The sequence below is a fragment of the Dufourea novaeangliae genome, unplaced genomic scaffold (assembly GCF_001272555.1).
Source record: "Dufourea novaeangliae isolate 0120121106 unplaced genomic scaffold, ASM127255v1 scaffold232, whole genome shotgun sequence".
Classification (NCBI taxonomy): domain Eukaryota; kingdom Metazoa; phylum Arthropoda; class Insecta; order Hymenoptera; family Halictidae; genus Dufourea; species Dufourea novaeangliae.
In genome coordinates, this window is record NW_015374105.1 from 111665 (window position 1) to 126113 (window position 14449).

General features: G+C 34.0%; 1 protein-coding gene across 1 annotated transcript; it reads left to right on the forward strand.

Moving 5' to 3' along the window:
* The first annotated feature begins 6137 nt into the window (after window positions 1-6137).
* LOC107190829 (syntaxin-6) lies at window positions 6138-12546 on the forward strand. Its single transcript, XM_015579712.1, has 7 exons — window positions 6138-6172; window positions 7516-7709; window positions 8111-8205; window positions 8378-8437; window positions 9120-9352; window positions 9443-9537; window positions 12362-12546. The coding sequence occupies exons 1-7, from the start codon at window positions 6138-6140 to the stop codon at window positions 12436-12438; spliced, it is 789 nt and encodes a 262-aa protein (XP_015435198.1). The 3' UTR covers window positions 12439-12546.
* Window positions 12547-14449: the final 1903 nt, after the last annotated feature.

Consider the following 14449-nt stretch of genomic DNA (forward strand, 5'->3'; position numbering starts at 1 on the left):
GCATCGACGCTCGCCGTGCTGGGCCAACGGCTCAGGCCGCTCGAGTGGCGCCGCAGCCGAACAATCGGCAGCAGCTCCCGCGGCACACCCGTCGACCCAGACGGCCCCGGAGCCGCGTCTGGGACGCCGCTCCTCACACTAGGCGCGAGGGCAGGCGATGTGCCCGCCCCTGACGCCTGTTCAACAGTCGTGATGCTGAATACTGGAGCCTGGCGGTCTACCGCAGTATTCTCCCGGTCGATGGATGACGACGCGGGGGGTGGGGGCCCGGTCGGCCACCACCCTCCGCGCCGGTACTGGGGGATCCGACGCCTCCTGCACCGTAAACGTTTGTTCCGTTCGATGTCATAGTTCCATTTGTACCTAGTCCTTGCGGGCGGACCAGTCCCAACTCCCAGCTTGCTCTGTTCGTCATCGATTCCCGTCCTGTTGCCAGCTCCCCGCGTTCGCCCTCCGCGTCCAGCAAATTGGTTTTCGCAGAAGCGATCTCTAACTACTGGGGCGGAGGCCCAGGGACCCCACGTGGAGGTGCGGTGAGTGGACTTGAGCCGATCGGGCCCCCAACTTCGCCGAAATTTCCCTCACCAGACGAGCAAGCTCGCCCGGGTGTTGCTGGAACATCAGCTCCATTGGAGTTCTCGCCCAGGCGACGTGCCCGGACGAGACCCTTCCAGCCCTCGTGTCCCCTGTAACTTATACCCTGTAATTTTCAGCGTGTATGTATCTTAATTAAGTGTATAAGAGGTATTTGTTAAATTTTCACTATAGGATCAGAAAAAAATTGAAAAAAGAACTTCTTAATATTTTTACTATTTTCTTCGCTATTCCAACAATTGTAATGTTTTCGAAATAACGAAAACATGTCATCTAATAAGTTAATCCTTCTAGCTTCTCAAAAAAACTCAAGTCGTTTGGTCCAATTTTTAAAACAAAATACGTACTGGAACAGGTGCAGACGCAGCGAAGATGATACGCTAAGTACGCATGCGACAGCAATCAGTTAGTACAAAATCTATTTCCGCTGGGCGAAGAATGAAAGATTGACAGAGCGTATGCGATTAATTGTGTTGCGTTTGTGTCTCTTTTATGAAATATTTGTGTAAGTATATAACACCTGCGTCAATTATGTCAATAAAAAATAAATAAATATCATTTCCAACAAGAGATTTGTATAGTATTCCATGTTTTTCGTATGTGGAATACCCGGAATATATATTGTGCCATTTTTACAATTTGTTGCTCGAGAATATCATGTCAAGTATCTCGTATGTAATTTCATTAATTACAAAAATAAGCATCATTGCAAGTACGAATAAGAACGTTCATCCTGGCACACATTAGTACGTATTGTTTAATTCTCGGATTTCTTTCCCTCGCGCCGTTCTTTTCCTACGTTCGGCGAGAATCGAAATCTCGCCACGAGCCACGAGCGGTAGACCGTAGGCCGTAGGTGTTCCATCGTTCTCCTGTTGGGCAGAATTGTCCTATGGCAACAGCGTAACAAAACAATCGATACGATCCACCACGTGTTGCGATGTTACATTTACCGACTCCCTCTGTTTTATCGATGCTCGTGGTAACGCAGGCCAAAGTGACTGACAAATACCATAAACGCCTCTAGCGGAGAATCCTTGAACTATACCACTGTTTATTTCTGTTCTGGACGCGTCGAATCGTAAATTCCAACTTCTGCGTTCCAGAAGTGATGCAGTGACAAAAATTGGATTTCTACGATAGTGTGATAGTGGTGTGAAGGGTGGTCTGGTCTGCGTTTGACGAAAAAACCATTAAATCGTGAGATATTTGACAAAATGTGACTTGTGCAGCCATCTTGTGTGTTTTCATTGGCGTCTGTCACAATCGCACACTTTCTAAAATTCTAATTCTTTTAATTAAAATGTGTTTATTGGTGTTTATACGGACCAGACCACCCTGTAGGGAAGTCTACCCGTGAGTTCTATACCCGTGAAAAGTTCATTTGTGCAATTGTTCAGGAAAGAAGTTGGAATTTACGAAATCGATTGTCTCTCTTGCACATTGCATATCATACACGGTTCCCGTTGATTGTTGAGTGCACGGTCAGCGCACGGGCCACGGAGTCTCCCCCCTTAAAGAGCGCTTACATACCGCTTCGCAACGAGCGCTTCGTTACTTTTCTCATTAGAGATAGCGTGCAAAATCACTAACGGTGACTTCACCGTGATCGCCGAATCACGATCACGGCACGGTCGTGATTTAACTTCATTCACGACCGTGATTGCGATTTTTTTATCTTGAGTGAATTTTCTCACTGCGAACGTAAGTCCTTGATCTTTAAACAGAAAAACGTATTCAATATGATTTTACGATGAATTACATTACTATTTGTGTTTTTAAAAATCAATAGAAAAAACAAGAAATTCTAAAAGAATAATTTGCTAGGTAACATGTAGATTATAATTTATATTCAGTAATTTATTCATTATTCTTCATTGTTTCTAATTATTCCTTCACTTTATACGATATAACTCGAATTTTTATTTCGATGTCGTTAATATAAAATATACAGGTTACGTTTCGCGTATAAAAACCTGTTGTGTTTCTCCACCAATCAGAAACGATCACGAAAAATCACGAATCACTGTGAAAAATCACCGTGATTGAGAACGAACGTGATCGAATCACTCGTGATTCACAAGTAGCAAGTTCATGCCATCTCTATTTTTCATCCCTGCTTCTAACCAAATTCGTCCAATCAGTGGTGTCACTACTTGTAAGGAGATGCACTTGACGGCGGCCATGTTGGCGGGATAATTTAAATGTGCTTGTAAAGAGGAATCACTTATTCAAAGCGAAATACTGATTCTGAGTTGGCTAGAATTAGTTAATAAATAATCGTAGAAAGTCGTCTGTTGTTTTGGGGGAGGGGCTACGCTTTGATTAAGTGATTCCTTTTTACAAGCACATTTGAATGATCCCGCCAAAATGACCAAAATTTGGTATAGAAGTCAATATGGCGTTAAACTAACCCGTAAAGTACGCCAAAAATGCTTGGTTTTACATACGCATAACTTTTGAACCGCTGGATTCCTAAACTTAAAACTTGCATTTTTAGATTCTACTCGTTGAATACTACCAGAAGATATGAAAAGAAGTCGATAATTTTTGGTCCGAGGAATTAAAGTTTAGCCCGGGTCATTCCACGCGAAATCCGACATTTGTTGGAGTAATATTTCAGATTTGTTTGAAACTCGGGTATGTGTAGTCTTTAGTGATAGATAAACGTATCGTAAAAGGGTTTCAATTGTTAATTTTTGAACTGTTTGAAATGTAGTGTTAACCTGTTTTGACTGAATCATAACTGTTTGATTAATAAACTAACCACGTATTTCATTTATAGTTATTTTAGATTGAATAGAACAAAATTTTGTGTTGTAGTATCCACAATGAGCGACATCAACAAAAGGAAGATGTAGCAGAGTAATAGGTTGCTGCGGTCCAAAATCAAAAACTCCTTTCTTTGGGTCATAAAGAATTGGTCAAGCGGGTAGTTTGTTGGAGAACACTTTGCAGAATAGGCGCTACAAACACTGTTCGATTCGTAACACGGAAGTGCCGTCCCCCTGGCCCAGGGGCCCTGGGTCGAGGATTTAAACCGTAAAAACTTGAAACTTCGGCGAGAGTTTCCAACCCCTGGATTCGTCAGTAACATAAATAATTCGTTTATTAATGATAAAAGTAAATGAAATATTTAATAGAAATTGAAACGGGAAACGCAGTCTTTGACTTCGCAAGTGAATTAAATTTGCTAAATTTAAGTAGTAGAATATTTTATTGAGGAGACAGTATGCATATTGAACAAGGTTATGTCATACATAACATAAATAGATGGTAAATGGAGATACTGAAGGAGACAATATAGGAAAACTTGTTCTATATTTGAAAATACCATTTTTAGAAGCTCACACCTGGTTAGGTACCATATATGTACATTTCTATGCGTTGTGTTACCAAAGAGTAGATATATGTAAGTATATCTTATAGTTATGTATGTATATCTATTAGTTTATATACACACCTTTAAATTATTTATTTAGATCAACTATTTACAAATATTGGCTGCTACTAGTTAAAGGAACCCTTTATTTTATATTTCACTGAAGCCATCCAGGATGACATAGCATTGTGTACGTAGCTGGAAAGGAAAGGGCAAAAATCTCTCTAGACAATGCTCGAATTACAATGGCGTTTACGGTACTAAGCAGTTTTCATCTTTTTGCATATAACTTATTGTCATAATTACTGAACACCACATTGCTACTAATATATTTTACGTACACTTCTTTTTCAGACACTGTATGTTGAAAATCTTTATTTTCTAAATCGGCATGTACCAACTTCCAAAAACATTTTAGAGAATGTGTATGTGCTGAAAAGGAAAGAGTACACCAAAGTTTGTGGAAGTCAAGCGGGTGTTCCCAAAGATTTTTTGAATGACTAGTGACTAATGCAAATAACTCTTGGTGGAGAAGATGGAGGAGAAAACAAACAGCACTTTTCAGTGCTTATTTTTAATTTACTCAAACGGGAACTATCTCTTCACGTTCATACTAAATGAAACAGCATTGTTCAGTGCTCATTTTTGAATTTATTCAATTCATAACGAACCAAATGGCACTTTTTAGTGCCCGTAACAATCTGTATTTTTCAATGCCACGAAAAATTTTCTAGTTTGAATGTTTAATCCTATGTTTTTCTGTTAACAGCCTTTGGACCAGTCAGTAATCATTTCTACGATTTCACATATGTATATGTTCAAATATGTGTGGAAACGGATGAACAGGAAAAAAGAGTTGGTGACCAGGCAATGTGTTAAGAATCTCAGATGACAACATTTGGGAGGTTGTCAACTGTTTTACACAAATATATTATTTTATATATAAAACTGTTTTGATAATTCCCTCTGAACCACGATTCCTACATATGTATGCTATAGATATTATTCTGTAAAAATTGTAAATATTGAAATCGTATTGTAAATGTACATATTCAAGGAAAAATAAATATACTGGAGAAATATAAAAAGTATTTAATTTCACTTGTCATTGAAATGGATGCAATTACGGAACCCGTCGGTTATACCGTAAGATCTGTTCTGTTGCTGACGTTAATCTGTAATCACGTTATGCACACGGCCTGCTGGTTTCTCCTGTTACGTTGTACTGAACACCTGCTCTGTTCCTACAGCGAATCTGTTGTTACGTTATACTTACTGCAGACCTGTTCTGTTTCTGCTGCGAATCTGATACAGAACATGTCAGCAGACAGGCGTCACTTGGCATACACGCTACTGCGACAGATGACTATGTTTCTGATATCAGACCTGTTCTTCGCGGATATCAGCTAGCGTTCTTCTGCCGTCAGTTTGTTTATAGACTACATTATTTGAAAAATTGAGAATTTAACGTATATACACTACTGTTCGTATGGAAATCCTACTATAAACCTAATGTAACACCATGTATGAAAGAAAAATATTGTGCATGCTTAAATTATATTACAAACAAAATATTTTTAGAACTATATATTAACATATTTCAAACTTTTAGCGCGTAACCAACGACCTCCTCGTTGTACGAAGTTTAGTCAAAGCTTATAGAGTGGAAAATATGTTTCTAATAATGGAACAATTTTAATTAAACAATATTAGTATTGTAATTGAAGCACTATTGAGAGATTTCTAGAGTATACAATTAAAAATAACATTTTAGTCTTCAGTGTCTATATTTCATCGGCGCTTCAATTATTAGTCTGTCCGTGAGTGAGCGTCTGTGAACTTCACTTTAACTCTTTCATCGCGAAATCAATATCATAGTGGCTCTTAGAGAGGTGTGCGCGCACGAACGTTAAAATCGAATAAATAGTCGTCTGCAGGAAGAGTCGAAGCAGACGTCACAATACACCACGACGTCGTGGTAGTATAACACAGTGGGGCGCGAGCAAGTGTCAATTTGATTATTGTCATCGTTTTCGTGAATATTGGTGCTTCTGATAAAATTCTTCGGAATTTCTACCGATGATTGAGAAATCGTGCATACATATTCCTGTGGTTGCCGTGAGGCGGCGAGAAAGGCCACCTCTTTAAATTAAAAGAAGGAATGACGCTGGAGAATCCGTTCTTTGTCGTCAAGGAGTAAGTAAAAGTTTCATGCTACCATGAATATTTTCGAGCATCATTCCTTTGGTTGTATGAATCGTCTACAACAGTGTCATATCGATATTGAGAAATTCACACGGTTGTCAAGTTTGAACTTTTGTTGTTCATCTCGCGACATTTCTGTCATATATATACATACGTCGGCTCTTTAAGAATAGTCGCGAGTCGAATTACAAAGAAACCTTACTTTTCGCGTTTTCAGTAACATTATGCACATACGACAATTATTATACACATTGTATGACAAATCAACATCTTATCTTAACTCGTGTAAATTTTAGATAATCGAAATCTTATCTTTTTTATATATTCATGCATTAATTGTATTCATTAAACGAGTGATTTGTTATTTTTATCGGCTATGGCGTTGAACTTTACGCAATGTTTAGATTAATTTCATTCTCCTGTTAGTTTGATGTTATTAAATAATTCATAACATTATTAAATATAATATATTTTTATAAAATGAATCATTTTTGTGTTATGTTTTGTTTTGTCTTGCTTTACTAAGATCAGCATGCCAAAGATAAGATGACAGCAAATGATTAATCGATCCTTTATCAGAAAACGATTATCTTTTGAACCGCTACATCAGCGCCGGATCAAGGGGCGGTGTAGGGGGGGCTGTAGTCCCGGGCCCCACGTTCCAGGGGGCCCCGTTCTGTATTTTCGATTTCGTTATGGTTAAATGTTATTTAATTTTATTTAACATAAATATCATTTTTTTTAAATTTATGTATTGTGTTGTGCTGTATTACACCCCCCCCCTCCCCCCGTGATTTTCATTTAAAGGGATCCCCGAAAATCTGATAACTCTGGGCCACAAAAAATCTTAATTCGGGCCTGCGCTACATTTAATGCCTGCTTCAAACGTTTTAAGCATTCGTTTAATCTTACAAAAGCTTCATCGTTTATTTATTCTCTATTTGAAAGAAATGGAGGATGTAATTCTATTTCATGAAAAAACAAAGTTATTTCAATTCAATTGAAAATTGGAAAAATCGTTCTCTATTTACTAATAATTTTTTTACAATTACATTATAATGCTTGTATACCGTATCTATACAATCTATACGGAACATAGACTTTATCAAATAAAACTTATGACGAAAAAAATAATAATAATTACAAAATAAGTAAATACGAAAGTATGTGCAATTCTATTTTGTACAAATAATTGCGTTTTCGTCTCATTTCATTGGGTCTACAGTTGAAATTATATTGTTACATACATACGATTTATAAAAACCATGTAGCTTATATCAGTTAATTAGTTGTTGAATACACATTATGCATGATTCTTTTTCTACCCTTTCCAGCGAAGTCTGTAAAGCCTTAAATAAAAATCGCGGTTTATACGGGCGTTGGACGGAATTACAAGATGTTATTGTTACGAGTCCTACGAGTGGAGGGATTCCCATCTCATATGATGAATTAGAGTGGACAACTACAGAACTACGGAAAGCCTTACGTTCGATCGAATGGGATCTGGATGATCTGGAGGATACGATTTATATCCTTTGATATAGAGATGTTCATGCCTCTTGTGCATCATGTATGGTGATATTAATATTGTCGGTATAAAGATTTGATGGGTACAATGGAATGTTTGGTCGGAAAACTGACAATTGTATCTATTAACTGCGTTGTATGAACGCCCATAGGCGTTCTTCGTTGGTAAGGATGTATAGTGTATAGCGCTCCAAGGGTTAATTTGAACAAGCCGAGTTTTCTATAGTAATGCTAAGTTTGTTCAATAAAATTGCCCTTTATTACTTATATATATAGAATGATTTTAATACGAGTTAGATAATAGAATTTAACGGAAATTATACTCAAATCTATCTGTTCGTATATTTTGAGCTTTATACCTGTGCTCTGTATTATTCTTAACTTACATATATGTATCTATACGTATTGTTGAAAAGAACCCCACAAAGTTTAAGATAGATAATAAGGAGTTAACGGTTCAACGAAGTTTTATTGAACAAACGCGAGAGGAAGTGAAGGTAACGTTAATATTTTTAACAATAACGTAAAATTTAATTTGTTCAATAGATTTTTTTCTAAACAAAGCATATATAATTTTATTTAATCATGATATTTTTATGTAAAAATGGTCAAAAAATCTAATACTTTTAATATATTTTAATAATTGATTTTACAAATGATTTTTTGTAGATCATGAAGGATAAGATGAATTTAAGTAGGAGCCGGGACCGTGACAGTACAGCAAGACAGGTTCGTAATTCTTACATATATTACTAATTGTTATGTTTATAGCTTATAACTATACAAGGATATAAAAACATTTATTTCTTATTGTCATTAAATATTTCTAAAGGTATAAACGGGCGAATTACATCTAATACACAAAGTTAATGAACTGTTTAAATTTATTATAAATAATTTAAGTAAATAACACTGCGTACACCATTTGCGTAGTTACATTACGCTCACAAAATAAAGTCGTGTTCGTGGCGACATCTGTTCGAAGCTGTCAAGTCGCCGATAATGCTAATCAGCTGTGAGCTGTGAGTGTCTAGTCGTCACAGTGGTGTCAAAAGTGATTATTATACGCGTTCTTTTTCTCTTTACAGTATGCTTTTCTTTTGTAGTTTTACAAATAAAATTGCGCGATCAGTTCGAATACAGTAAAAATACATTTTAAAAAGTCCACGAAAAAGAGGCAATGGTTTATACGGTAAATCAATACTTCTTACCGTTTAATCGCGTATAAAATGAGTTTTCTTGTCACGTAGTGGTAACATGTAAAATTTAAGTACATTTATTGGATTATTAATGTGTCAAATTTGTTTTACTTTCAAACATAGTATCTACTTATTAAATAGTTGTTAATTCTATATCTTAACATTTTAAATACTTTATTAACTTTATACACTTTTTTTATTCAATACTATAGCCGCTATTAGATAATAGTCCTGCCCGAGTTCCTGTTAACCATGGTACAACTAAATACAGTAAATTGGAAAATGAAATTGATAGTCCAAATAGGCAATTTTTGGGTGATACATTGCAACAACAGAATGACATGATAAGACAACAGGATGAACAATTGGACATGATAGGAGAAAGTATTGGAACACTTAAAACAGTGTCTAGGCAAATCAATACCGAATTAGATGAACAAGCTGTGTAAGTATAATTAATAATAATTTCTTAACCACAGCTGAAATAATTTTATGATTGGAAATATACTTAATTGAATGTTTTTTTTTATTTCAGTATGCTAGATGAATTTGGTAATGAGTTAGAGACGACTGATTCTAAATTGGATGCAACAATGAAAAAAATGGCCAAAGTTCTTCATATGAGTAATGGTAACTATAATAATTACATTCCTGCAAATCTTATCTTGCTTCTAAACCTTTTTCTTTATCATCCCTATCAAATACAATAACTAACTGTTTTTTATGTTCTGGAGATTAGAAAGGTATTATTGTCACAATTTTACTATAATTATTCAGTAAATAGTGATAAAAAGATATTATGTTTACATTCATTTACCAAATTATTTGTTTATGCAAATTCATTCAAACCTATTTGTATTAATAATTCAACCTTACTATTTGCATTCAGTTTTTATCTGGTATGAAACCAATAACAATTTGTAACATGTACTGAAAAATTATGGGACTTCCAAAAAAATCTGCTATTGGTCATTCATTTTGTCTTTGCTGTTACATTACATATTAGTATCACAGATGGATGATTCCTTTTTTTTTACACCTTACAAACTAATTGAAACTGATACATAGAACTGTTGCACTTAATTATTTAACTTTTGAGTTACATTGATATGAAACTAAACCAAAGAGTGATTCATTGGACACTAGAAGTCCCATTAATTTTATTTAGTCAACAAACAAAAATAAATCAAAGTACGTATTTTGAGATGTTTATTGCACTAGGTTTTTGTACATTTCTTCTAAAGAAATATCTAAATTTCATTTATCTTTCTTGCTTGATATTAAACTCACAAGTTATTTCAAATATTTCTATATACATATATCCAACTTATTTAATGAAAGTTTAAGTGACGGAAGTTTTAAGAGAATGTTAATAGTATAGATAAAATATGTTATAAACATAAAATAAAAGATAGTACATATATTTAGTAGTAATCATTACCTGATTAGTGAGATATTCCTCTGCTGTTGCTTTTTTTCAAATATTTGAAGTACAAAATTTCATAGTAATAATACAAATATCTCGGATAGAAAATCTGTACTTCAACTCCTCTCTTTTATTTATATTCTTTCTATACTTTCACTACATAACATTCATTTACACAATATATGTTATAGAATAATTATATTCATTTATATTTTTACTGTAACATAAATAAAAAGAAACAAAAAAATACTAATTTCTTATGTACACGTTTATTGGAGATCACGATTTAGTGATTCATGGAAAATTTACATTTAGTTTAACTTCGTAAATGCCAAAAATGTAGGCACAAAATGGACCCGTTGCAGTCACAGTTAAATTAATTATTAGCTTCAACTACACCTATTCAAGTATAATTAAAATAATCATTACGTAGGTAGTAAAATAGGCACTAAAAGGTGTAGTGTATTGCAATTCAATAATGAAATGTTTTGTTGAATCATTGTATATAAAAAAAAATTTGTAGGTAAATAACAGATTTATATTTAAGTACCTCGTTTACATATGGATTTTACTAAAACATGCCAAATATTGTAAGGCAAATGTCAAAAACTTGAAAAGTAGCACAAGTAATTTGTGCCTAAAAAATTTTAACATAAATAAAATTCTAGGCAGATACATGTATGTTACAATAGAGAACCATTTTCAATATGATTTGAAATCTCTGATACTTCTACTTCCAACGTATACAACATGTGATATTATCATATTAATTGATATGTAGAATAATAGGCTATTACTTTAGAGCACAGTATTGTGAAATATTTACACGGTACAGCGAAAGTACCACCAGTCAGTTTAAGTGTGTAATGAATGTAAATGAAACTATAACGTTTGGAAAAAGGAAATGTTTAAAAAATACTAGAAAAAAGGTGTAAAAACAATTATTTGTACGTATGATGGCTGCTGTTGATCGATTGTTTCTCAATGCAAACAAGATTGTTCTTGAGTACTATGAGATTTAGCAATTGCAAGTAATTTGAAGTTCTATTATAGGAAGACTAGAATTCAGAATTAGAAAGAGGAAGAATTGAAAATTAAATCACGAAACGTTTATTCCATTGTTAATAAAGTGTTATTGATATAATGTTGTGAATTCATACCAGAACAGAAATTGTTTATTCTTGTCTGTAATTAAATCCTGAAAAGAAAAGATATACTTTATTATTTCTCATAAATGACCAATTGTGAAAACACATACTGATGAATAAAATTTGCAACTTTATTTATACTGTACATGTTACTATGAAGTACCACAAATCCTGATCCAAAAAATTATTTTATTAACAACAGTTACAGTAATAAGTTTATATATAAGATCTCATTAAGTTCTGTGTTTGAGAGAATTCATTTATTTATCAAGTATCTTATTAAAACTAAATTTTTTCTTTTTTTTAAATTTATGCTAGTATATGATACAAGATCTCTCAATCATAGAATAGAATCTTTATCATTAGCAATATATTTGTGAATGTGCGTGTGTAGATTTGTTATTTTTTTTAGCTTACATCTACGTGTATGAAAATATTGATATGTATATGTCCGCAGTTCAAAAAATTAATAAGTATACCAATTATTATTTATGAAGCTTTTGTGATTCATATTATTAATACACTAAAATTATTTAAAAAATTGATTATTCGCACTCTAAATAAAATGTGAAAAGAATAAATTGTGTTTGCCTATTTGTCAGTAATGTTAAATTTATAGGGTACTGTTTGAGTGCAAATCATTAGTGAAGAGTTTCTAGTATTGTTACGAAATGCTTGTTGAAGGTGTGCATGTTGAAAATAATGTACAATGTTCACTGTTTGAAGAAAGGCCAAATACATAAGCATTGATTTTTTCTAATACAGTACGTAATTCACTCGTTCAATTTTATTGTCGTTCATTGAACGTTGATAAAATTACTTGATTGTAAAGACTTTTTTTATAAGTGATGCATGTGATGTTACTTTCCATTTGTTTTAGATCGGAGACAATGGGTAGCCATTGGAGTGTTGACAGCTATATTGGTGTTTCTAATTATTTTGTTTATAATTAAGTGAATCATTTAATTTCTTAGCATCCCTAAGAATTATTGGTTCTTCTTCATAGCATTTAGATGAATGTGTTACATTCTGTTTTAATAACAAATTACTGATAGCGATATTTTATGAGCCATTACAATAAATAATTACAATTATTATACTTTTGACAAGGTTTTTTTGTGAATTTCCTTACTCCCAAAACAATGAATGAGATATTTGAAATGCTAAAACATTTTTCTAAATGTTTGATTTAACAGTATCATTTAATTGTTCTATTTAATTCAAATTAATTACGGTTCCCTGTGATATTATTGCTTCACTCATACATTGGATTAAAGAAATACGTTAAGAAGTATAGAAATTTGTTCGAGATTAGGATCGAAGAATGAAAGTCGACGGAGCACCTTCTTGGTTTTGTAACAAACAATAAATATTTTATTGTCACAAACTGTACACACTTAAATAAATATAACGAAACGATGACGATTAGACAAAATTACTCTTCGGAGCACTGAATAACAAAGAAAAATACAATTATTAACCCGGAGCGCCGGTAGTCTAATTGTAATATATTGCAGGAAGCACCCTTTTGCTAGTTCGCACGTTTCAGTCGAAGGTTCGTAACGAATAGATGGAGACAAAGGTTCGTCGCAGGTAATTAGACAGTTCATAGTATAAACTGACTAGAGGTCACGTAGGCACCTTGCACAGCAACCGTCCTTTTAGAGTGAGAGAGAGCGTACTGCCAGACAAATCCCGACAGTGGCTAGAGAAGGATGGCGATGTAACTGTACGAGGCAACCCACAGGTGTCGACACTATGATTACCCGCCGCGACGTAACTTTTCGTCTCCCGCGACGATTGCCGAATTCGGCACGATAATTGTCGAACTTCGCGGCGAGTCGCGCGGTACGAGTTCACCGCGACGACGCTGGCTTCTCGGCGCGCATGACGTCATGTCGCGGTCCAGCCCATCCTGAACAATGTTATTAACTTTGTTTGAACAATTATTTAGAAAAAATTTAATTCTGAAAAGTTCTCAATTTTCAAAGAAATTCTATAAAAAATAGGTACTCAAATTAAAACAAAACTTAAAACTTTCATTTTTGAAGAAATGTGGTGCTTCTACAGTAATAGTTATTTCGTGTCAAAAGCGACTGAATAACTATTACTGTAGAAGCACCACATTTTTTCAAAAATGAAAGTTTTAAGTTTTGTTTTAATTTGATTTCTTCAAAATGAACGTGCTATGAGAAAACGGTTCTCAGATTCGCATTCACTTCATAAGGATTTATCAGAAACGCTTATTAACAGTTGTGCGGTATTTTACGTGTTGAACAGTATAGTCAGAGATGTCAAGCTCAGGGGGTCCATTTTGAAGTTATTTAATTATAATTACAATTGTATTATAGTCGCTTGTGCGTGTATTTCTTTCGCCGTACTTCCGCCGCGTGTATTTTTTTCGCGAAATATCTTACATTTCCAGCGATGGATTTTTTTCTATCCAGAAAAAGATAAGTTTAGAATAATATTTATATTTTATCTTACACTATTACAATTATGATTATAATTATATTTATATATTTATTTCTTTTTCCCGGCGACAATTTTGCAAGTTTCTGTACCTACAATTTTCTTCGGGCTTTTCGAAGAAACTTATTCATTATCAGTGACATTGTTGCCCGTTATTAAACTACGGATTTTTATCTCAATGACGAACTACGATCACTACACGTTCATTTTCTGTTATATTACCTTTTCGTTAATACGTTATTTGAAAAAGGAATTTACAAATTCCTGAACCTCCCTCTTCAAATAATTATTATTTTCCATTCTGTTTAAAAAAGTAACTGTGCATTCGTCGTTTTACGTTACACATAATTTTCCTATATTTATGCTTCATTCAGAAATCGCTTTAAATAACAAACGACAGATGATAAAAAATATGATTTTATTTGTTACGTCTTTTTTATTTGCTGTTATACGCAGTTTCCTGCGATGCACGCTAACCTACTTGTTCGGAGTTTCG